Source organism: Oncorhynchus keta, chromosome 1 (genome assembly GCF_023373465.1).
Source record: "Oncorhynchus keta strain PuntledgeMale-10-30-2019 chromosome 1, Oket_V2, whole genome shotgun sequence".
NCBI classification, from domain to species: domain Eukaryota; kingdom Metazoa; phylum Chordata; class Actinopteri; order Salmoniformes; family Salmonidae; genus Oncorhynchus; species Oncorhynchus keta.
In genome coordinates, this window is record NC_068421.1 from 61,792,307 (window position 1) to 61,815,890 (window position 23,584).

The 23,584-nt window shown below is 42.5% G+C and overlaps 1 protein-coding gene across 1 annotated transcript; it reads right to left on the reverse strand.

The window, feature by feature from the left end:
- Nucleotides 1-60: 60 nt before the first annotated feature.
- LOC118390159 (signal-transducing adaptor protein 2-like) lies at nucleotides 61-23,512 on the reverse strand. Its single transcript, XM_035780431.2, has 13 exons — nucleotides 23,087-23,512; nucleotides 10,667-10,738; nucleotides 10,210-10,329; nucleotides 10,065-10,121; nucleotides 8,951-9,108; nucleotides 8,666-8,797; nucleotides 8,392-8,461; nucleotides 7,654-7,756; nucleotides 7,374-7,472; nucleotides 6,964-7,035; nucleotides 6,770-6,844; nucleotides 881-1,009; nucleotides 61-711 (listed from the first exon to the last, which is right to left on the reverse strand). Exons 1-13 carry the CDS (start codon nucleotides 23,177-23,179, stop codon nucleotides 662-664), a joined length of 1,230 nt encoding a protein of 409 aa, XP_035636324.1. The 5' UTR covers nucleotides 23,180-23,512; the 3' UTR covers nucleotides 61-661.
- Between the last annotated feature and the right edge of the window lie 72 nt (nucleotides 23,513-23,584).

The following is a 23,584-nucleotide window of genomic DNA, read 5'->3' on the forward strand; positions in this document are numbered from 1 at the left end:
AGACTACTACATTTTCAAAGATATCAGATCAATTCTGTTCTCACAAGAACAGACACAGGATACAATACCAGTGATTCCTTTTATTTCATTCAGGAGACAACATTGGCTTCATTGCCTTTGACAAAAGTCTGTTGTAGAATTGAGACAAATGTATAGCGATATCAATATAAATATAGAATACCTTAGCATGTCAAAACGACAAAGAAACAAAAACACTGACAGGTTTAGAATTGATACTGTAGGTCTATTGGATTATATATATTTAAAAAAATCTAGTTTGACTTTTTCAATAAATGTGCAAATATACAAAACAACCGTGGTGCGAATGTGACAATTAAATACCGATTTACAGTCTGTTAAATTTGCTAGTGTCTGGTTTGGATGAAGCAATACAGGAAGGAGCAATCGATAAGGCATTCATCTTAAAAGTCTGCGCATACACAGCCCAGCTGAGAACGAACAGGGAGAGACCCAGGCACCCGGCCCAGGGGAGGAGGCGGCCAGAGTAGCCCAGAGGCTGAGTCTGACAGAGGGAAACACGGTCCATGTCTCTGTCTACCAGAGAAAGTGACATGTTGAGTGTCCCCATTTTGTTGTGAAGCCATTGCTGTAGCAGGCTTTTCCACTTGCCGGTTGACTAAACTGTCAGGAGAGGTTACTGTTATTGCACCCGCCTCTTCTCCAACTTCAACTTGAGCTCCTCAGATATGGCTGAAAGAAACAAGCATTTAACTTTGGAATGGTTTTATCTACATTTCAACAATACATACACAACAAGTTCCCTGAGCGATTACCTCTCTAAATCATATTCAAGACAGATGGAACTCTTCTAAATGACAAGATAGTAAAAAAGGAAATAGAATCAAAATGGTTGACCTACTCTGAGCCACAGCATGTGGTGAGACAGAAGTCACAGTGATGTCAGGGGTATCTGTGGAGGTTGAGTGGGGGGTACGAGGTGTACGAACAGAAGGCACAAGTGGTGGCATCAGGGCCTTCCTCTCAGGTCCTACAACACAAGGGAAAACAATTTCATTGACAGATTCCCAAAGGGAAAGATCAGTGGATAGCCTACAACACCTCAACACCTCAAGCCTACAACACACAAGACAAAAACACCTCAAGGTGCCATGATAGGTATAAACATTTTTTTTTTTTTAAAAAGCATGTCGATACAGGGCATTCGGAAAGTAGTTAGACCCCTTGACTTTTTCCACATTTTGTTACATTACAGCCTTATTCTAAAATTGCTTAAATAGTGTCGCCCCTCAATCTACACACAATACCCCATAATGACAAAGCAAAATCAGGTTGACATTTTTGCAAATGTATACAAAATAGGTAACATTTACACAAGTATTCAGACCCTTCACTCAGTACTTTGTTGAAGTACCTTTGGCAGCGATTACAGCCTTGAGTATGACGCTACAAGCTTGGCACACCTGTATTTGGGGAGTTTCTCCCATTTCTACTCTGCAGATTCTCTCAAGCTCTGTCAGGTTGGATGGGGAGCATCGCTGTACAGCTATCTTTCAGGTCTCTCTAGAGGTGTTCGATTGGTTTTAAGTCCGCACTCTGGCACTCAAGGACATGTCCCGAAACCACTCCTGCGTTGTCTTGGCTGTGTGCTTAGGGTCTTTGTCCTGTTGGAAGGTAAACCTTGGCCCCAGTCTGAGGTCCTGAGCAGATTTTCATCAAGGGTCTCTGTACTTGGCTCCATTCATCTTTCCCTTGATCCTAACTAGTCTCCCAGTCCCTGCAGCTGAAAAACATCTCTACAGCAGGATGCTGCAACCACGCTTCACCGTAGGGATGGTGCCAGACGTGACGCTTGGCATTCAGGCCAAATAGTTGAATCTTGGTTTAATCAGGCCAGAGAATCTTGTCTATAGGTTCCTTATGGCAAACTCCAAGCGGGCGGTTATGTGCCTAATTATCGAGGGCTTCTGTCTGGCCACTACCATATAGGCCTGATTGCTGGAGTGTTACAGAGATTGTTGTCCTTCTGGAACTCTGTCAGAGTGACCATAGGGTTCTTGTTCACTTCCCTGACCAAGGCCCTTCTCCCCCGATTGCTCAGTTTGACAATCCTGTCTTGGAGCTCTACAGACAATTTATTCGACCTCATGGCTTGGTTATTGCTCTGACATGCATGGTCAACTATGGGACCGTATATAGACCGGTGTGTGCCTTTCCAAATCATGTCTAATCAATTGACCTGACCACAGGTGTACTCCAATCAAGTTGTAAAAACATCAAGGATGAACAATAGAAACAGGATGCACCGGAACTCAATTTCAAGTTTCATAGCAAAGGGTCTGAAACTTCTGTAAATAAGATCTGTTTATCATTTTCAATACATTTGCAAACATTTAATAACAACTTTTCACTTTGGTATTAATGGGGTATTGTGTGTAGATCTATGAGGGGAGAAAAATATTTAAACCATTTTAGAATAAGTCTTTAATTAACGTAACAAAATGTGGAAGAGGTCAAGGGGTCTGACTACTTTCCAAATCCACTGTATCTACTAAGACCGCAAAAACAATGTTTTAAAAAAATTGTCTTTGCAAGACCGCAGAAGGCAAGAAAATAGGCTGCTCACCAGAGCTGAGCACTTCACTTGGCAGAGATGTTTGATGGGGCAAATGGGGGGTCTGACAGGGCATCACTAAAACACAATGTTTCAAAACCTTGCTCCTCTACATGTTTCAAGCACATAGTTCATTAAATATTTTTCAGTTAATGGCTGAGGCAAGGTTATTATAGTTGTGATTTTATATATTTGTCTTCATTTCTATTCGTTTATTTCAAAATTCAGTGTTCTGGACATGTTAGTTGTTTAGCGCCCCCTAGAGGCAGTTTAAATGCAGCAGTGTAGAATTAACCTGTTTGTGTCATGTGACAGAAAGTTTCAGAAGTGAGGCAATGTGTAAAATGTGACAGTAGTTACAATCCTTAAACATCCTTTATAAGCTTTGTATGACAATGTCTGTAAGTACATTTGTTTATTAACACATGAAATGTTTCACATAATTACTATTTTACAAAAACATGAAAATGGAGTTCGCTGTTAGCTACTTTGCATTAGCTTCAACACTATTTCTCCCTAGGGACACCTAGCTGAGCAATATCAAGCATAGAGTTGCATTCTAGCTATTTTATTTTCGGGTCTAGATTGAGTACTCTTATTCCTTATTTCGTAGTTATTGTGGAAGACATTCTGTGCTCTATTCTACTGTACTACTAAAAACATGTACTTTTGTGTTTATTGCAGTTTCACACTGATTCAAGTAAACTTCCAAAAAAAGGCACCCTGCTTCTCACAGTTATTTGAATAAGTGTTTAGCTAGATAAGGGCTACTGTACATTTAGCAAGTCCAGTATATTCAGTTAGTTTTCAGATTTACTAGTTTTTATTTAGTTTCAGTTTGATAAAAACATTTCTATATTTAGTTTCAGTGTTAGGGACAGAAAGTAGCCTATGCATGGGAAGCTAGGACCATATATCTGTTGTAGGCCTATAGCAGGGCTCTCCAACCTTGTTCTTGGAGACAGGACAATGACCCTATAAATTTCTGCCCCAAGCGCAGCTGAACCTAATAATTAGCTGGTTGATCAGACAAAAATCGGGTTAGTTACAACTGGGGTTGAAGTGAAAACCTACAGCAAGGTAGCTCTCCAGGAACAAGGATGGAGAGCCTTGGCCTATAGTTTGTCGATGCATGCACCATCTGAGCAGGGGGACGCAACCATTCTCTGCTTATTGCGAAACATCTCACTGGCAAATTTTTCTGGTTGGGGTGTGGCCACTCCAGTCTACTCACTGCCCCAACCAGAAAAAAGAAAGGAATTAGGAAACATCTCAAGTTACTTTTTTCTGGTTGGGGTGGAGGCAGTGAGCAGACTGGAGTGGCCACGCCCCAACGAGAAAAAAATAGCTAGCGAGATGTTTAGCTCTGGGGAACACCCTCAGTGGGGTGGGGGCAATAAGCAGACCAGAGTGGCCCTGATCCGAAAAAAAGTGTATTGCTTTCTTTACAGACGATGCTTCACATTTCTTTCCTGTTGTTCGATAGTGATAGCAAAGATGAACATCTTGTCAATATAATAGCTCAAGTAACCGCTCTAAAAATGAAAATGCATGTCCTCAAAGATGGAGACGAGATCAGGTGGGATCATTCAAGCCAATGAGAGGGCAGATAAGCATGTGAACAGTTACAAATAAGTAGTTTTTCCTCAAAAGACATAACAACCTAAACATTACTCTATTTAACTAAATAAGCCTCAAGTCATTTGACACTCATACATCTCCATGCAAACACATCTGCTTATCTTGCAGGGAAAGATTTTGGACAGACGTAATCCTCTCGCTTCGCCTCATCCTCTCTGGTGATAGCTAGTGAGTGATACACAAGCTAGGCTTATTTGAAACATTGCCATCTACTGGCAGCATTTACCTGCCAGAATCAGAAGCTCAAAAACCAAAATGACAAAAAAGCTTGAAAACCTAATTTGATTTGCCGAAAAAAAATTCAAAAATATACACTGCCCCAAAAAATAAAGGGAACACTAAAATAACACATCCTAGATCTGAATGAATGAAATATTCTTATTAAATACTTTTTTCTTTACATGGTTGAATGTGCTGACAACAAAATCACAAAAATTATCAATGGAAATCAAATTTATCAACCCATGGAGGTCTGGATTTGGAGTCACACTCAAAATCAAAATGGAAAACCACACTACAGGCTGATCCAACTTTGATGTAATGTCCTTAAAACAAGTCTAAATGAGGCTCAGTAGTGTGTGTGGCCTCCACGTGCCAGTATGACCTCCCTACAACGCCTGGGCATGCTCTTGATGAGGTGGCGGATGGTCTCCTGAGGGATCTCCCCCCAGACCTGGACTAAAGCATCCGCCAAGTCCTGGACAGTCTGTGGTGCAGTTGGTGGATGGAGCGAGACATGATGTCCCAGATGTGCTCAATTGGATTCAGGTCTGGGGAACGGGCGGGCCAGTCCATAGCATCAATGCCTTCCTCTTGTAGGAACTGCTGACACACTCCAGCCACATGAGGTCTAGCATTGTCTTGCAGTAGGAGGAACCTAGGGCCAACCGCACCAGCATATGGTCTCACAAGGGGTCTGAGGATCTCATCTCGGTACCTAATGGCAGTCAGGCTACCTCTGGCAAGCACATGAAGGGCTGTGCGGCCCCCCAAAGAAATGCCACCCCACACCATGACTGACCCACCGCCAAACCGGTCATGCTGGAGGATGTTGCAGGCAGCAGAACGTTCTCCACGGCGTCTCCAGACTGTCACGTCTGTCACGTGCTCAGTGTGAACCTGCTTTCATCTGTGAAGAGCACAGGGCGCCAGTGGCTAATTTGCCAATCTTGGTGTTCTCTGGCAAATGCCAAACGTCCTGCACGGTGTTGGGCTGTAAGCACAACCCCCACCTGTGGACGTCGGGCCCTCATACCACCCTCATGGAGTCTGTTTCTGACCGTTTGAGCAGACACATGCACGTTTGTGGCCTGCTGGAGGTCATTTTGCAGGGCTCTGGCAGTGCTCCTCCTTGCACAAAGGCGGAGGTAGCGGTCCTGCTGCTGGGTTGTTGCCCTCCTACGGCCTCCTCCACATCTCCTGATGTACTGGCATGTCTCCTGGTAGTGCCTCCATGCTCTGGACACTACGCTGACAGACACAGCAAACCTTCTTGCCACAGCTTGCATTGATGTGTCATCCTGGATGAGCTGCACTACCTGAGCCACTTGTGTGGGTTGTAGATTCCATCTCATGCTACCACTAGAGTGAAAGCACCGCCAGCATTCAAAAGTGAACAAAACATCAACCAGGAAGCATAGGAACTGAGAAGTGGTCTGTGGTCCCCACCTCCAGAACCACTCCTTTATTGGGGGTGTCTTGCTAATTGCCTATAATTTCCACCTGTTGTCTATACCATTTGCACAACAGCATGTGAAATGTATTGCCAATCAGTGTCGCTTCCTAAGTTAACAGTTTGATTTCACAGAAGTGTGATTGACTTGGAGTTACATTGTGTTGTGTAAATGTTCCCTTTATTTTTTTGGGCAGTGTATAAAAAATAACTGAGCAATTTCTGATGGTTTTTATTTTATAGTCAAAGATAAGTTTCGGTATAGTTTTACAAAATGTTTTCATTTGATTTCAGTTTACCAGTGGTGTAAAGTACTTCGGTTCTGTACTTTACTATTTTTTTACTTGATTCCCCCCAAAAATGATGTACTTTTCAGTCCATACATTTATACGGACACCCAAAAGTACACATTACATTTTGAACGCTTAGCAGGACAGGAAAATGGTCTAATTCACACACTTTTCAAGAGAACATCCCCTGGTCATCCCTACTGCCTCTGATCTGGCAGACTCAATGAACACATGCTTTGTTTGTAAAGTGCCTCTGGCTATCCGTATATAAAAAATAAAAATGGTGCAGTCTTTAATTGAAGGAATTTGATATGATTTATACTTTTGATACTTAAGTATATTTAAAGCCCTTTTTAGATGTACTTTTACTCAAGTAGGATTTTGCTGGGTGACTTTCACTTTTTCTATTAATGCATCTTTACATTTACTCAAGTATGACAATTGGGTACTATTTCCCCCACTGCAGTTTACAAAAAAGTATTTTTTCCAATTTCATTTTTTGTTTACTACAATAACCTTGGTCTGAAGTTGTTAGATTAGTACGGTACCAGTAGTTTTAAGAGTGGGACTCACTTGGCAGACGAAAGCGTGTGGGAGGAGTCTGAGAGAAGTGAGCAGGCTGCAAAGTAGTGTCTTTCTTTTCTTTCTCTGGAAAAGCACACAGACAATAGCAACAGAGGGTGAGAAATTAAATCATACTTGGAAATGAAATAATACTTGAAGTGCGTTTGAAGACAGAGGGGAGCAGGACAAAGGATAGTACTCACGGGTATCATTGAGGTCAAGGCACACTCTTGTATCTGACTCAGGCTCTGGAGTTGGTACACGCCCTCTTGGACCTGGGATTAAAACACAATATTCCTTTTACCTCTTCTTTAGCATAATTCAGTGAATCTGTTCATTACTAAGGTAAAACATACATCATTTGAAGCTTGAGATAGAAGTTGACAAGTAGATCAGAGATCAGATCCTTTCCCATGGTCTTACGTCAGATAGCGTCTACATGACGCAAATGGACTACTTGTAAAAAAAAAAAAAAGTTTGTTAGTGGGAACTACCTCTAATTCCTAATATGAATGAGAGCTATAAGTGGTCAAGTGCATTTGGCGACATTGTAAAGGTGTGGGTGTGTTTGTTAACAGGGTCAAGGAGGTCCCAGTAAGGTAGGTATGCATACCTGGTTTGGGAGGTAGAGCAGGGACTGGCACAGGGGGCATGGGAGTACTGGGGACACACTGCAGACTCTCTCCATTCTCCTCATTTGCCTGAACAAACACTAGGGAGACAGAGGGCATGAATGTTATGACCATGACCGATAAGCCAGAGCTATACTTAACTCATGATGGACAATGAACAGAAACACAGAGGGGAAAACAGGGAGAATGAGGAAGAATGTAAAAGAGAATGTAAGAGCGAATGAAAGAGAGCAGTAGTAAGTGCTATGTGCTCCATCTTACTGATGCTCTCTTCGTACGGTCCTTCCATAATGAAGGGTGTCAGAGTTCCATTAGTCTTGTCCACCAGACAGTTTATGACATCATGCAGTGTGGCACAGAAGATCTACAGGCAGAACCATCATTAACATTCTGCACACACCACCTCATACTGGAAATACAGTGAAACAGCTGAAAAGACTGTCAATATGGGCAATTTATGGCCCACTGTCAAAATGGCCCAGACTGTCAATATGAAACATTTACCACGCACTCTGTGCCAGAAATCAGAGAAAAGTGCTCAGAGATTGGCTAAAGAAGAACTAAGGCATTATGCAGGTAATAACATCAAAAAGCACCAATAAAGGTAAGATGTATTATCACAGTGATTGATTTGTCTGTTTTTCCAGGAGAAAACAGGGGCAGGCAAAGACAATCTTATGGTTTGTTGTCCTGTGACTAAATGCAGAATATTTCATCAATGTCTTCCTTATCACTCCTTCACATTGGGTTAACCTGAGGTTCAATACCTCTCTAGGGTCATAATGAGAATTCCCATGCATAAGTTTAGAATGAGGAAAAGTGAAATAGTTAACTGCCATAAAGAAAATAACTAAAATAAAATAATCTATGTTCGTTTATACAAATAAAAACTCTTTAAAGTATTGTGTTTAATGTGTTGTGTGTGGCAGTGGACAAGCAGGTGTATTCAGCAACGAGGAAGCAGGAATAATGATTCAGGAATCCTTTTGAAACACTCACTGGAGTATCTACATCAATGGTGTATCCTCCGTCATGTTTCCTGGTCACGCGATAGTGTCTGAACACAGACCTGCCAGAAGAAAGAGTATCAATGAGTGACACATTAATTAATTAGAAGAAATGTCACATGAACAAATGAGTACGGGCTTTCCTTCACTTGATTCAGCATGTGTTGCTTTCATGGACTATTAATCAAACTATCATGTGACGTGTATTTTCTTTGATTGAACTGTAGACAACACTGTCAGGAATTGAGGGGAATGGGGGAGTGTACCCATTGAGGTCCTGTCGAGTGGTGACAGCCAATGAGGCGCCATCCCTGCTAGGCCGAATTAGCAGGTTCCCACAGTCAGAGTGTCTCTCCAAAGTCATCTCTGCCTCAGTACGAGACACAGGCTGAAAACACCTGCACATAGAACATCCACATATAACACATCTGAACAGTAGATGAAAATTGGGCAAACAGAGCTAGCCAGACACCAGTAAACAGCCCAGTGTAAACCTCTGGCTACCAGCACTTTTGTCCCCTAGATTTCTAATGTATATATAGGGCACTCACGCAGGCATGTCCCCTATGAGGCTGAGGTAAAGGTTGGAGCTGGATGCTGCAGCAGGTGTAGGGGACAGGGTCTTCAGTCTCTCCCTCTCGGTCTCTACAGTCTCTCTCATCATGTGGATCTGGCCTGGCAGCAGGTTGAGTGAGCTTGGCACTGACAGCTGGAGGGAGAGACACAAGGAGTATTTACCAACATTTAGACCAAAGGCCATGAAACACTGGAAATGTTTGAGGCAATATTGACTAAGCTGTGTGCCATTATGCCATTGTTACCAATGTAGTTTAATCAAATTCCCCACAGACAGATAATTATATAACACCAATAAATATATGGCATGATATTATACTGTATTATAATATATTATATATTATATTATACTGGCATGCCAGTGAGACAGACAGCTTGAGAGATGGGAAGCGAGCCAAGACGAAAGTTAAAAAATAGGGTAGGAAAGAGAAAGATCAGGTTTAATTAAAAATGTGCAATCATAAAAGTGTGATTTGGGGCCTCCCGAGTGACGCAGCGCTTTAAGGCACTGTATCGCAGTGTTGGAGCGTCACTACAGCCTGGGGTTCGATACCCGGGCTGTGTCACAACCGGCCGTGACTGGGAGTCCCATAGGGCGGCGCACAATTGGCCCAGTGTCGTCCGGGTTGAGGGGAGAGTTTGGCCGGGGGGGTATTACTTGGCTCATCACGCTCCAGCGACTCCTTGTGGCGGGCCAGGCGCCTGCAGGCTGACTTGGGTCGTCAGTTGAACACCGTTTCATCCGACACATTGGTGCAGCTGGCTTTCTCGTTAAATGAGAGTGTTAAGAAGCGTGGCTTAGGATGCATAACTCGACCTTCACCTCTCCCGAGCACGTTAGGGGAGTTGCAATGATGAGACAAGATCGTGATTGGATATCACAAAAGTGGGGAGAAAAGGGGGCATAAAACATAAGTACTGACTTGATAAGTGTTCTTATAATCCCTGCCAAGACTGTAGATAAGCAGGGCTTGAACCATGAGATAAAATAAATTATTCTTAGTTTGCTGACCAGATATTACCAGGAAAACTAGCCTACTGAGCCATATGTGGTATGATAGTGAATTAGCTGTATCATGTTTCACTAACCTCAACTACAGAGTAGATGAAACCTTTCCATAGTTCTCGAGCCTCTAGGCTTGGGGCCTGTAGAGTGAAGGAAAGAACCCATTAAACCATTAATTAAACAATAGTAATGCAAAACAAAAAGGAAAATAGTCATCCATGTCCTTACAGTGATTTTGATCTCCCCATCCTCCATACGCAGGATGAGTCTGGCTGCCTCCAGGTTTCTGTCCCGATTGCAGTCATCCGTCAAGGAGATGGGGCCACGGAGCTCTAGTTTCTCCACATACTATTGAAAACACACACAAATGAGTATGCCGTGACAAATGGGAGTGGCCACCACCCCAATACATCGACCACTGAGCTTTCCGCCATCTGATGTCCCACTTGTCCCATCGTAGGCCCCTTCTCTTGCCCATTACTAATATATAATAATAATAATAATAATAATATAATAATAAATGCCATTTAGCAGACGCTTTTATCCAAAGCGACTTACAGTCATGTGTGCATACATTCTACGTATGAGTGGTCCCGGGAATCGAACCCACTACCCTGGCGTTACAAGCGCCATGCTCTACCAACTGTGCTACAGAAGGACCACACATTACTTCCAGTTAACTCACATAATTGTCATTGGTGTTGTTGTAGAAGAAAAGAATGTTTCCACACAAGCATGTCCATAGTCTCCGAGATGCCTAGAAAGACAGAGAGAGGTGGTGGAAGACAGACAATGGCTATGACACGTTGTATGACACCATAAAGATTTACAAGAATACTGCATGAGATGAACTATAGATAATGAATTCCCGTTTGTCAGTATAGTTATGTGTAATGAGTCGTGTCATTTGAGTCACCAGTCTACACAAAGTGGCACATTATATTATCGTTGAAAATTGTTCTCCCAGTGTAATTCATGTAAATCCTGTTGATCTGACTGACCGTGTCTAGTTCTCATCAAGCCTAACATGTGACAGGACTGGCTTGAATTATGAAGATGACCACACCGTGGGCGGCTTTTGACCATTTTGGGGGATTCCTCACAAATTTCTCTTTGGTAGGAAGATGTTTGGTCCATGTCAGATGTTGGGTACTATATTTAATATTATCTGAATCGTATTAATTAAAAAGGGCCAATTTGGATGCAATCAATTAGCTTCATTTCTCAGAAAATGTCAAAAGAATGGCATTGCTGAAACAATCTTACCTGTTTCTAACTACAGAAACAATTTCATAACAATCTGAGATGGTGGGTAACATCGCTTGCTGAAATGGAACGACTCTGGTAGTAAACAGAACAAAACAGGCTGAATGACAGATTGGGGAAACAACCACATATCATTACGGGATGCCATTATTAGAACCCCAACACTGTCCAGTCATGTCTGAAGCCCAGCCCATTGCTCGAATCAGACAATACAGCAAAGACTATAATAAAGACCTGTCCATCTAATCTGTCACACCAGCCTGCTCCAAACTTAATGCCTTGTGGCAATAAGTAGTCTAACCAGTTCTGTCTCTGACATCCCTTGGCTCCTTCAGAGAGAACAAAGTCCAAAAAACACCCTATTTACCAGAATCCATTTATAATGTGTGCTCCACCCATAGCACACATACCAGAGCCGGCATGCAGACATTTTCTGTGTTAGTTACCCAGGAATATTCCTGGGTAACTATCTCAAACATTTAGACAATGTCTCAACTTTGGTGAATATGGCTTAAAAATGTTAAGGGGATTAAATTGTTGGTGCAAAGACTTCAGGGGAATCCAGACAACAAATGTTGATCGCACAAGACAACACAAATTTAATTGTCCCATAAAACAAATTAAATTGTCAGCCATTTGGCTCACATGGATATTGTTTGATTTGTGTTTTAATTGTTAAAATTAGTCCTTGTGCAGAGTAGGGCTGGGAATTGCCAGGGACCTCGCAATACAATATCACAATACTTAGGTGCCAATATGATATGTATTGCAATTCTCATGATATATGTATTGCAATTTGATAGTGATTTTACTGCAATTTGATGTTCTAAACATGTTGCTCACCATATGTCTGCTGCAGTGGGACATGAGAAAACAAGTTGATCAGTCATGGAAATAAAAGTCCTGAAAACAAAATTGTCTTTCTAAAAGTTGAGAACAAGTTTTGGTGCAAGAAAAGCCAACTAGCACTAAAATAATATTGCGAGTCAAAACGATACATCAAAAATAATATTTTAATATCTAACTATTTATTCCCCCATCAATAGCATGGAGTTGTATGGTTTGTTAAACTTTGAAATCAATGTTTTTAGTTTGGCATACATTTTAAGTGAAAAATCTAAGTACCAGTGCAATTTCGTAACCGTGGAATTGCCCAACATCTCGACATGTAAGCTTTTGTGTACCATGACGATAGGAAATATTACCGGGAATTACAGGGAATTTCCAGCTTGCTCAAGTAGTGGCCCAGGCTCATTCCACACATTAGTGAGATGTAAATCACTCATCTGGATCAGCCCTTCCCCAGTCAACAACAAAAAAATATTTCACATTTGTTTAACCAGGTAGGCAAGTTGAGAACAAGTTCTCATTACAATTGTGGCCAAGATAAAGCAAAGCATGGAGTAAAACAAACAGTCAATAATACAGTAGAAACAAGCCTATATACAATGTGAGCAAATGAGGTGAGAAGGGAGGTAAAGGCAAAAGAAGGCCATGGTGGCAAAGTAAATACAATATAGCAAGTAAAACACTGAAATGGTAGGTTTGCAGTGGAAGAATGTGCAAAGTAGAAATACAAATAATGGGGTGCAAAGGAGCAAAATAAATACAGTAGGGAAAGTAGTTGTTTGGGCTAAATTATAGATGGGCTATGTACAGGTGCAGTAATCTGTGAGCTGCTCTGACAGCTGGTGCTTAAAGCTAGTGAGGGAGATGTGTTTCCAGTTTCAGAGATTTTTGTAGTTCGTTCCAGTCATTGGCAGCAGAGAACTGGAAGGAGAGGCGGCCAAAGAAATAATTGGTTTTGGGGGTGACCAGAGAGATATACCTGCTGGAGCGCTTGCTACAGGTGGGTGATGCTATAGTGACCAGCGAGCTGAGATAAGGGGGGACTTTACCTAGCAGTGTCTTGTAGATGGCATGGAGCCAGTGGATTTGGCGACGAGTATGAAGCGAGGGCCAGCCAACGAAAGCGTACAGGTCGCAATGGTGGGTAGTATATGGGACTTTGGTGACAAAACGGATTGCACTGTGATAGACTGCATCCAATTTGTTGAGTAGGGTATTGGAGGCTATTTTGTAAATGATAATCGCCGAAGTCGAGGATTGGTAGGATGGTCAGTTTTACAAGGGTATGTTTGGCAGTATGAGTGAAGGATGCTTTGTTGCGAAATAGGAAGCCAATTCAAGATTTAACTTTGGACTGGAGATGTTTGATGTGGGTCTGGAAGGAGAGTTTACAGTCTAACCAGACACCTAGGTATTTGTAGTTGTCCATGTATTCTAAGTAAGAGCCGTCCAGAGTAGTGATGTTGGACAGGCGGGCAGGTGCAGGCAGCGATCGGTTGAAGAGCATGCATTTAGTTTCACTTGTATTTAAGAGCAATTGGAGGCCACGGAAGGAGAGTTGTATGGCATTGAAGCTTGCCTGGAGGGTTGTTAACACAGTGTCCAAAGAAGGGCCAGAAGTATACAGAATAGAGGTGGATCAGAGACTCACCAGCAGCAAGAGCGACATCATTGATGTATACAGAGAAGAGAGTCGGTCCAAGAATTGAACCCCGTTGTCACCCCCATAGAGACTGCCAGAGGTCCGGACAACAGACCCTCCGATTTGACACACTGAACTCTTTCAGATAAGTAGTTGGTGAACCAGGCGAGGCAATCATTTGAGAAACCAAGGCTGTCGAGTCTGCCGATGAGGATGTGGTGATTGACAGAGTCGAAAGCCTTGGCCAGATCAATGAATACGGCTGCACAGTAATGTTTCTTATCGTTGGCGATTAAGATATCATTTAGGACCTTGAGCGTGGCTGAGGTGCACCCATGACCAGTTCTGAAACCAGATTGCATAGCAGAGGGTATATTTAGATTCAAAATGGTCGGTAATCTGTTTGTTGACTTGGCTTTCGAAGACCTTAGTAAGGCAGGGTAGGATAGATAATAGGTCTGTAGCAGTTGGGGTCAAGAGTGTCCCCTCCTTTGAAGAGGGGGATGACCGCAGCTGCTTTCCAATCTTTGGGAATCTCAGACGACACGAAAGAGAGGTTGAACAGGCTAGTAATAGGGGTGGCAACAATTTCGGCAGATCATTTTAGAAAGAAAGGGTCCAGATTGTCTAGCCCGGCTGTTTTGTAGGGGTACAGATTTTGCAGCTCTTTCAGAACATCAGCTGACTGGATTTGGGAGAAGGAGAAATGGGGAAGACTTGGGTGAGTTGCTGTGGGGGGTGCAGTGCTGTTGACCGGGGTAGGGGTAGCCAGGTGGAAAGCATGGCCAGCCCTAAAAAAAATGCTTATTGAAATTCTCAATTATAGTGGATTTATCAGTGGTGACAGTGTTTCCCATCTTCAGTGCAGTGCGCAGCTGGGAGGAGGTGTTCTTATTCCCCATGAGATTTACAGTGTCCCAGACCTTTGAGTTAGTGTTGCAGGAAGCAAATTTCTGCTTGAAAAAGCTAGCCTTGGCTTTTCTAACTGCCTGTGTATATTGGTTTCTAGCTTCCCTGAAAAGCTGCATATCACGGGGGCTGTTCGATGCTAATGCAGAATGCCATAGGATGTTTTTGTGTTGGTTAAGGGCAGTCAGGTCTGGGGAGAACCAAGGGCTATATCTGTTCCTGGTTCTACATTTCTTGAATGGGGCATGCTTATTTAAGATGGTTATGAAGGCATTTAAAAAAAAAAAAAAAACCAGGCATCCTCTACTGACGGGATGAGATCAATATCCTTCCAGCATACCCTGGCCAGGTTGATTAGAAAGGCCTGCTCGCTGAAGTGTTTCAGGGAGCGTTTGACAGTGATGAGTGGAGGTCGTTTGACCGCTGACCCATTACGGATGCAGGCAATGAGGCAGTGATCGCTGAGATCTTGGTTGAAGACAGCAGAGGTGTATTTAGAGGGCAAGTTGGTTAGGATGATATCTATGAGGGTGCCCGTGTTTAAGGCTTTGGGGAGGTACCTGGTAGGTTCATTGATAATTTGTGTGAGATTGAGGGCATCAAGCTTAGATTGTAGGATGGCTGGGGTGTTAAGCATGTTCCGGTTTAGGTCGCCTAGCAGCACGAGCTCTGAAGATAGATGAGGGGCAATCAGTTCACATATGGTGTCCAGAGCACAGCTGGGGGCAGAGGGTGGTCTATAGCAGGCGGCAACGGCGAGAGACTTGTTTTTAGAGAGATGGATTTTTAAAAGTAGAAGTTCAAATTGTTTGGGTACAGACCTGGATAGTAGGACAGAACTCTGCAGGCTAACACCGCCCCCTTTGGCATTTCTAACTTGTCTGAAAATGTTGTAGTTGGGGATGAAAATTTTGGATTTTTTTCTGGTCTTCCTAAGCCAAGATTCAGACACAGCTAGAACATCCGGGTTGGCAGAGTGTGCTAAAGCAGTGAATAAAACAAACATAGGGAGGAGGCTTCTAATGTTAACATGCATGAAACCAAGGCTATTACGGTTACAGAAGTCATCAAAAGAGAGCGCCTGGGGAATAGGAGTGGAGCTAGGCACTGCAGAACCTGGATTCACCTCTACATCACCAGAGGAAAAGAGTAGGATAAGGGTACGGGTAAAAGCAATGAGAATTGGTCGTCTGGAAGGTCTGGAACAGAGAGTAAAAGGAGGTTTCTGGGGGCGATAAAATAGCTTCAATGTATAATGTACAGACAAAGGTATGGTAGGATGTGAATACAGTGGAGGTAAACAAAGGTATTGAGTGATGAGAGAGATATTGTCATTAGAAACATAATTGAAACCAGGAGATGTCATCGCATGTGTGGGTGGTGGAACTAATAGGTTGGATAAAGTATAGTGAGCAGGACTAGAGGCTCTACAGTGAAATAAGCCAATAAATACTAACCAGAACAGCAATGGACAAAGCATATTGACATTAAAGGAGAGGCATGCTTAGTCGAGTGATCAAAAGGGTCCAGTAGTGAGGTTGGTTGGGGTCACGGCGATTCAGACAGCTAGCCGGGCCATCGGTAGCAAGCTAGCATAGGATGGAGGTCTGTTTTTAGCCACCTCGTGCGTTTCCGTCGGTAGGATTAGTGGGGTTCCGTGGGGTAGAGGGGATTAATCCAATTCGCAACAAAATATAGTTATAGAGGCCCAAGAAAAAAGGGGGGAAAAAAATTGTGCAATAGATCTATTCAGATAGCAGCTGATAAGACAGCTAACGATTAGCGTGCCGCAGATGGGCGTTCAGGTAACATCGCGACGGAGGAGCCAGCTGGATAACTCCCTCGGGCAGATAACATCGGTAGTCCAGTTGTGAAGGCCCAGTGGGGCTCCGCGTTGGCAGTAAAATGGGTCCGGATAGGTGATTGTAGCCCAGGAGTGGCTGATGGAACTCTTCAGCTGGCTAGCTCTGGAATAATTGATGTTTGCTCCGGGATCGACGTAAGCCGATAGTCACACGGATAACAGCTAGCTAGCTGCGAGATCCAGGTATAAATATCCAGAGCTTTCGGTTGAAATCCGGGGACATGGAGAGAAAAATAGGTCCGGTATGTTCCGGTCCGAGCCGTGCCATACAAAACTGCTGATAGATTTGAGCTAAAAGATAGCTGATGACCACAAACCGTGGTGAGCTGAATACTAACGATTAGCCAGTAAAGAAGCTAACTAGTTTCTGGCTAGCTTCCATGGAGGATTACAGATGAGGTAAATAATGTATTTTTTCATATAAATTGGTGAGGCAGGTTGCAGGTCGTTACCTGTATTAATGGCACCTGTTTGAACTTGTTATCAGTATAAAAGACACCTGTCCACAACCTCAAACAGTCACACTCCAAACTCCACTATGGCCAAGACCAAAGAGCTGTCAAAGGACACCAGAAACAAAATTGTAGACCTGCACCAGGCTGGGAAGACTGAATCTGTAATAGGTAAGCAGCTTGGTTTGAAGAAATCAAATGTGGGAGAAATTATTAGGAAATGGAAGACATACAAGACCACTGATAATCTCCCTCGATCTGGAGTTCCACGCAAGATCTCACCCCGTGGGGTCAAAATGATCACAAGAACGGTGAGCAAAAATCCCAGAACCACACGGGGGGACCTAGTGAATGACCTGCGGAGAGCTGGGACCAAAGTAACAAAGCCTACCATCAGTAACACACTACGCCGCCAGGGACTCAAAATCCTGCAGTGCCAGACGTGTCCCCCTGCTTAAGCCAGTACATGTCCAGGCCCGTCTGAAGTTTGCTAGAGAGCATTTGGATGATCCAGAAGAAGATTGGGAGAATTTCATCTGACACCAAAATATAACATTTTGGTAAAAACTCAACTCGTCGTGTTTGGAGGACAAAGAATGCTGAGTTGCATCCAAAGAACACCATACCTACTGTGAAGCATGGGGGTGGAAACATCATGCTTTGGGGCTGTTTTTCTGCAAAGGGACCAGGACAACTGATCCGTGTAAAGGAAAGAATGAATGGGGCCATGTATCATGAGATTGAGTGAAAACCTCCTTCCATCAGCAAGGGCATTGAAGATGAAACGTGGCTGGGTCTTTCAGCATGACAATGATCCCAAACACACCGCCCAGGCATCGAAGGAGTGGCTTTGTAAGAAGCATTTCAAGGTCCTGGAGTGGCCTAGCCAGTCTCCAGATCTCAACCCCATAGAAAATCTTTGGAGGGAGTTGAAAGTCCACGTTGCCTAGCAACAGCCCCAAAACATCACTGCTCTAGAGGAGATCTGCATGGAGGAATGGGCCAAAATACCAGCAACAGTGTGTGAAAATCTTGAAGACTTACAGAAAATGTTTGACCTCTGTCATCGCCAACAAATGGTATTTAACAAAGTATTGAGATAACTTTTGTTATTGACCAAATACTTATTTTTCCACCATAATTTGCAAATAAATTCATTAAAAATCCTCCAATTAGATTTTCTGGATTTTTTTCTCATTTTGTCTGTCATAGTTGAAGTGTACCTATGATGAAAATTACAGGCCTCTGTAATTTCTCTTTTTAAATGGGAGAACTTGCACAATTGGTGGCTGACTAAATACTTTTTTGCACCTCTGTGTGTGTGTGTAATTATATATATATATATATATATATATATATATATATATATATATATATATATATATATATATATGGGACACGACAAGACGTGGACAAAGGACGTCTGACTGCTATGCCATCTTAGTGACGGAAATTAAAGATGTAATTTCCGTTTGCAGATGTAAGCAACACAAACTAATATTGAAATTATAAAACGCTTGTGGATTTCTATTAGATCAAAGTGGAAACAACATCGGTGTCATACACGAAAGGGTCTTGTGGTCAAGCAACAACAAATGCGTTCCTTGAGTGAGGGGGTGGGACTAGGTCTGTGTGGAAAGTGGCATAGGGACAGAGAGAGAGAGAGAGAGAGAGAGAGAGAGAGAGAGAGAGATGACTCAAGTAGTGGAGTAAACTATAGAAATGGACATTACGCAGACGTATCACATTTAACAAACCAAACATTAAAATACTGTTATAGAAGGTGAAGTAAAAACCCAAACCAGTCCGTGCATCAATACCGCTAGATTGTAAAATATGCCATACCGCCCAGCCCTAGCGGGCAATACACTCCTAGCCCTCCTCATCCATTCGGGTATGTGTGTTTGACCAAATTCAACACTATTTTACAGTAAACTAACTGACAAACTTTCAGCGCGCTTATAGGGAACGACATTCAACAAGCACAGCAGTTACATAAATTACTGATGTTGGCTGAGAGAAATTGATGCTAAAAAGATTGTGGGGGCTGTTTTACTTCAGTGCGGCTTTTGACATTATCGATCATAGTCTACTGCTGGAAAAATGTGTGTTATGGCTTTACACCCCTTGCTATATTGTGGATAGACAGGTAACTGTAACAGAACACAGAGGGTGTTCTTTAATGGAAGCCTCAAACATAATCCAGGTAGAATCAGGAATTCCCCAGGGCAGCTGCCGAGGCACCTTACTTCTTTCAATCTTTACTAACAACATGCCACTGGCTTTGAGTAAAGCCAGTGTGTCTATGTATGTGGATGACTCAACTAGAGGTCGACTGATTAATCGGAATGGCCGATTAATTCGTTCCGATTTCAAGTGTCGATAACAATCGGTAATCTGCATTTTTTGGACACACGATCATGGCCGATTACATTGCACTCCACAAGGAGACTGCGTGGCAGGCTGACTACCTGTTATGCGAGTGCAGCAAGGAACCAAGGTAAGGTGCTAGGTAGCATTAAACATATCTTATAAAAACAATCAACCTTAACATAATCACTAGTTAAACTAGTAATATCATCAACCATGTGTAGTTATCTAGCTTGTCCTGCGTTGCATATAATCGATGCGGTGCCTGTTCATTTATCATTGAATCATAGCCTACTTCACCAAACGGCCATTTAACAAGCGCATTCGCAGGGGAAAAAAAAAAATCACTGTTGTTGCGCCAGTGTACCTAACCATAAACATCAACGCCTTTCTTAAAATCAATACACAAGAATATACTTTTAAACCTGCATATTTAGTTAATATTGCCTGCTAACGTGAACTTCTTTTAACTAGAGAAATTGTGTCACTTCTCTTGCGTTCTGTGCAACAGAGTCAGGCTATCTATATGCAGCAGTTTGGGCCGCCTGGCTCGTTGCGAACTGTGTGAAGACCAACTTCGCCAAATGGGGGATGACTTAATTAATAAAAGCGCATTTGCGAAAAAAGCACAATCGTTGCACGAATGTACCTAACCATATACATCAATGCCTTTCTTAAAATCAATACACAGAGGCATATATTTTTTTAAAAACCTGCATATTTAGTTAAAAGAAATCCAGGTTAGCAGGCAATATTGAAGTAGGGAAATTGTGTAATTTCTATTGCGTTAACTGCACGCAGAGTCAGGGTATATGTAACAGTTTGGGCCGCCTGGCTCGTTGCAAACTATTTTGCCAGAATTTTACATAATTATGACATAACATTGAAGGTTGTGCAATGTAACAGGAATATTTAGACTTATGGATGCCGCCCGTTAGATAAAATACGGAACGGTTCCGTATTTCACTGAAAGAATAAACATTTTGTTTTCTAAATGATAGTTTCCGAATTTGACCATATTAATATTTTTGTGTGTTATTATGTTATAATTAAGTCTATGATTTGATATTTGATAGAGCAGTCTGAGCGGTGGTAGGCAGCAGCAGGCTCGGAAGCATTCATTCAAACAGCACTTATGTGCGTTTGCCAGCAGCTCTTCCCTGTGCTTCAAGCATTGAGCTGTTTATAACTTCAAGCCTATCAACTCCAAAGATTAGGATGGTGTAACCGATGTGAAATGGCTAGCTAGTTCGCGTGGTGCGACCTACTAGCATTTCAATCGTGACGTAACTCGCTCTGAGACCTTGAAGTAGTTGTTCCCCTTGCTCCGCAAGGGCAGCGGCTTTTGTGGAGCGATGGGTAACGATGCTTTGAGGGTGGCAGTTGTCGATGTGTTCCTAGTTCGAGCCCAGGTAGGGACGAGTAGAGGGGCAGAAGCTATACTGTTACACTGGCAATACTAAAGTGCCTATAAGAACATCAAATAGTCAAAGGTATATATATGAATTACAAGTGGTTTAGAGAGAAATAGTCCTACAATACCTAAAACTTCTTACCTGAGAATATTGAAGACTCATGTTAAAAGGAACCACCAGCTTTCATATGTTCTCATGTTCTGAGCAAGGAACTTAAACGTTAGCTTTTTTACATGGCACATATTGCACTTTTACTTTCTCTAACACTTTGTTATTGCATTATTTAAACCAAATTGAACATGTTTCATTTCTTTGAGGCTAAATTGATTTTATTGATGTATTATATTAGGTTAAAATGAGTGTTCATTCAGTATTGTTGTAATTGTCATTATTACAAATAAATAATAAAATAGGCCGATGAATCATTAGCAGCTTTTTTTGGTCCTCCAATAAATCGGTATTGGCGTTGAAAAATCATAAAAATCTGTCGACCTCTAGACTCAACACTATACACGTAAACTACTACAGCGACCAAAATGACTGCAACACTTAAAAAGCTGCAGTTACTTTCAGAATGGGTGGCAAGGAAGTTAGCCCAGAATATTTAAACTAAAAGCATTGTATTTGGGACAAATCATTCACTAAACCTCAATTAAATATTGTAATGAATAATGTGGAAATTGAGCAAGTTGTGACTAAACTTCTTGCAGTACTGGATTGTAAACTGTCATGGTCAAAACATATTGACATAAAAGTAGCTAAGAGATGGGGAGAAGTCAGTCCATAATAATGTGCTGCTCTGCCTTAACAGCACTATCAACAAGGCAGGCCCTAGTGGTCGCACCCGGACTACTGTTCAGTTGTGTGGTCATGTGCCACAGAGGGACTTAGGAAAATTGAAATTGGCTCAGAACAGGGCAGTATAGCTGGCTCTTAGATGTGCACAGAGAGATAACATTAATACAAGACATGCCAATCTCTCTTGGCTCAAAGTGGAGGAGAGATTGATTTCATCACTACTTATTTTTGTGTGAGAGGTATTGATTGACATGTTGAATGCACCGAGCTGTCCGTTTGAACTACTGGCACACAACAAACACCCATGTACAAGACATGCCACCAGAGGTCTCTTCACAGTCCAGAACAGACTATGGGAGGTACACCGTACTACATACAGCCATGACTACATGGAACTCTATTCCACATCAAGTAACTCATGCAAGCTGTGAAATGTTACTTAACACCCCCCCCAGATAAAATACACCTTTATGGAACAGCAGGGGACTGTGAAGCAACAGACCAGCTCAGAAAAATACCTGATTTGAATGGACAACAGACCAATTAGTGTAAACAATATCAGAATTGGTCTGCCTGTGTAAACGCAGCCAATGACATGCCATTTTAACAGACTTCAAAATGCTATATTAACTCTTCTCATAGGAATGAATGCAGTCACATGATCGATAGCTTTGGCCATTATACAGTCTTGTTTTTTTAAGAGCATGGACGCTTGTTTTGAACGTTAACACGAGGGTGGGTTTCCTTTCTGGAACGTTCCAAAAACTTCGTATATAATATAACGACCCTGGGTTTATACGCGTGGATATCGACTCAGCTGGACTTCGGGCTAGAAGGTCGAGTCTTCGAGACCTGCTCCATTACAATAACAAGCAATGCATACAAAAAGTTATATTGCGGCAGAATATGATACCGGTAAACCTTAGGGCATTTAGCCTCGGGATGCCTTGCTTGACAACACCCTCCTTCCACCAATCCCTTTGTTTTTATGGACTGAAAAGAGCAGAAGCTCTGAGCTGTCCGATCAGGTCCATTGTCGGTAGGGAGTGGGTTATTTCATTATGTTTTTGACTCACCACGTTTATTCCGAAACATCTTGTCCTCGTTCCCTACGGACAAACATTTAAGAAAAAGCTACGTGGTGAGTTGACGCCTTTTCGGTAGCTACTTTTCTAGGTGGCTTGATGCCGTTTTTGGAACAGATTCCTGTTGAAACGTTCCAAAGGTTATACCCACGCCTAAATGTTAAATTACAACACGCGTATAGGGTTAGTGTTCCCACAGGACCATATATCCATGTTAACGGACAACACACAAGTGACCACCTGTGCTAATTAGCTAGCTAGCATACCTGTGTGTAAGCGGAACTGGGTAGGAAGTGTTCGGACGTTTAGTTTGTAAGCACACAGCCATATGGATCTGTGCAAACATGCTACAGTAAGTATATTTGATTATTTCGTGGTATCTTAATCGACACAGGAAGTCTGTCTGACCCTAGTGTATTGAATTACTACTACACAATGTAGCAACATCTTTATACCTTGTCTTCGAATGACCTTTTTTCCAGGAATCCTTCGTAGTAGCAGTGTGGAAGCTGTTCGCGCTGTCGCCCAGCTCGCTTGGTCCCCGCCATCAGTGCCGAGCGCGACGAAGAGTTTACGCACGGCAATCGTGATTCCCCGCTCTCCAGGTTAAGTGGTTTATCAACACCTGGGTGAATTTATGGCTTGAAGAAGTGAACAAGAAAAATGTATAACATAAGATATCTACAGTCCCTGTCAGAGAAAAGCCACGAGGTTTGGTTGGTCGTCCAGCTATAATTTGGAGAAGCTTTTGTTATATGCTTTAAGTAGCATCTGGCGTTGCTCTCTTGACTGGAAAAAATTGCCCTCTCTGAAGAATTGTCCGTAGAGTACTACAGGTGCCACTTGAGGCATGTGTCTGTCGCCAAAACACGCCCACTGCTGGCTAAACGCTCATTGGTCTATTTCACATTGGGCCATACCTATTTTTCCAGGCGAGGAAGCGCACATACACG

Bases quoted from the DNA above. Each gene is read 5' to 3' on its own strand.
- LOC118390159 (XM_035780431.2), bottom strand. From the start codon at position 23,179: ATGGCGGGGACCAAGCGAGCTGGGCGACAGCGCGAACAGCTTCCACAC. The intron at 9,109-10,064 runs GTTAGTGAAACA...CTCTCCCTCCAG, and splicing joins TCATCTACTCTGTAGTTGAG to CTGTCAGTGCCAAGCTCACT. The intron at 8,798-8,950 runs GTGAGTGCCCTA...TTCTATGTGCAG, and splicing joins CTCATAGGGGACATGCCTGC to GTGTTTTCAGCCTGTGTCTC.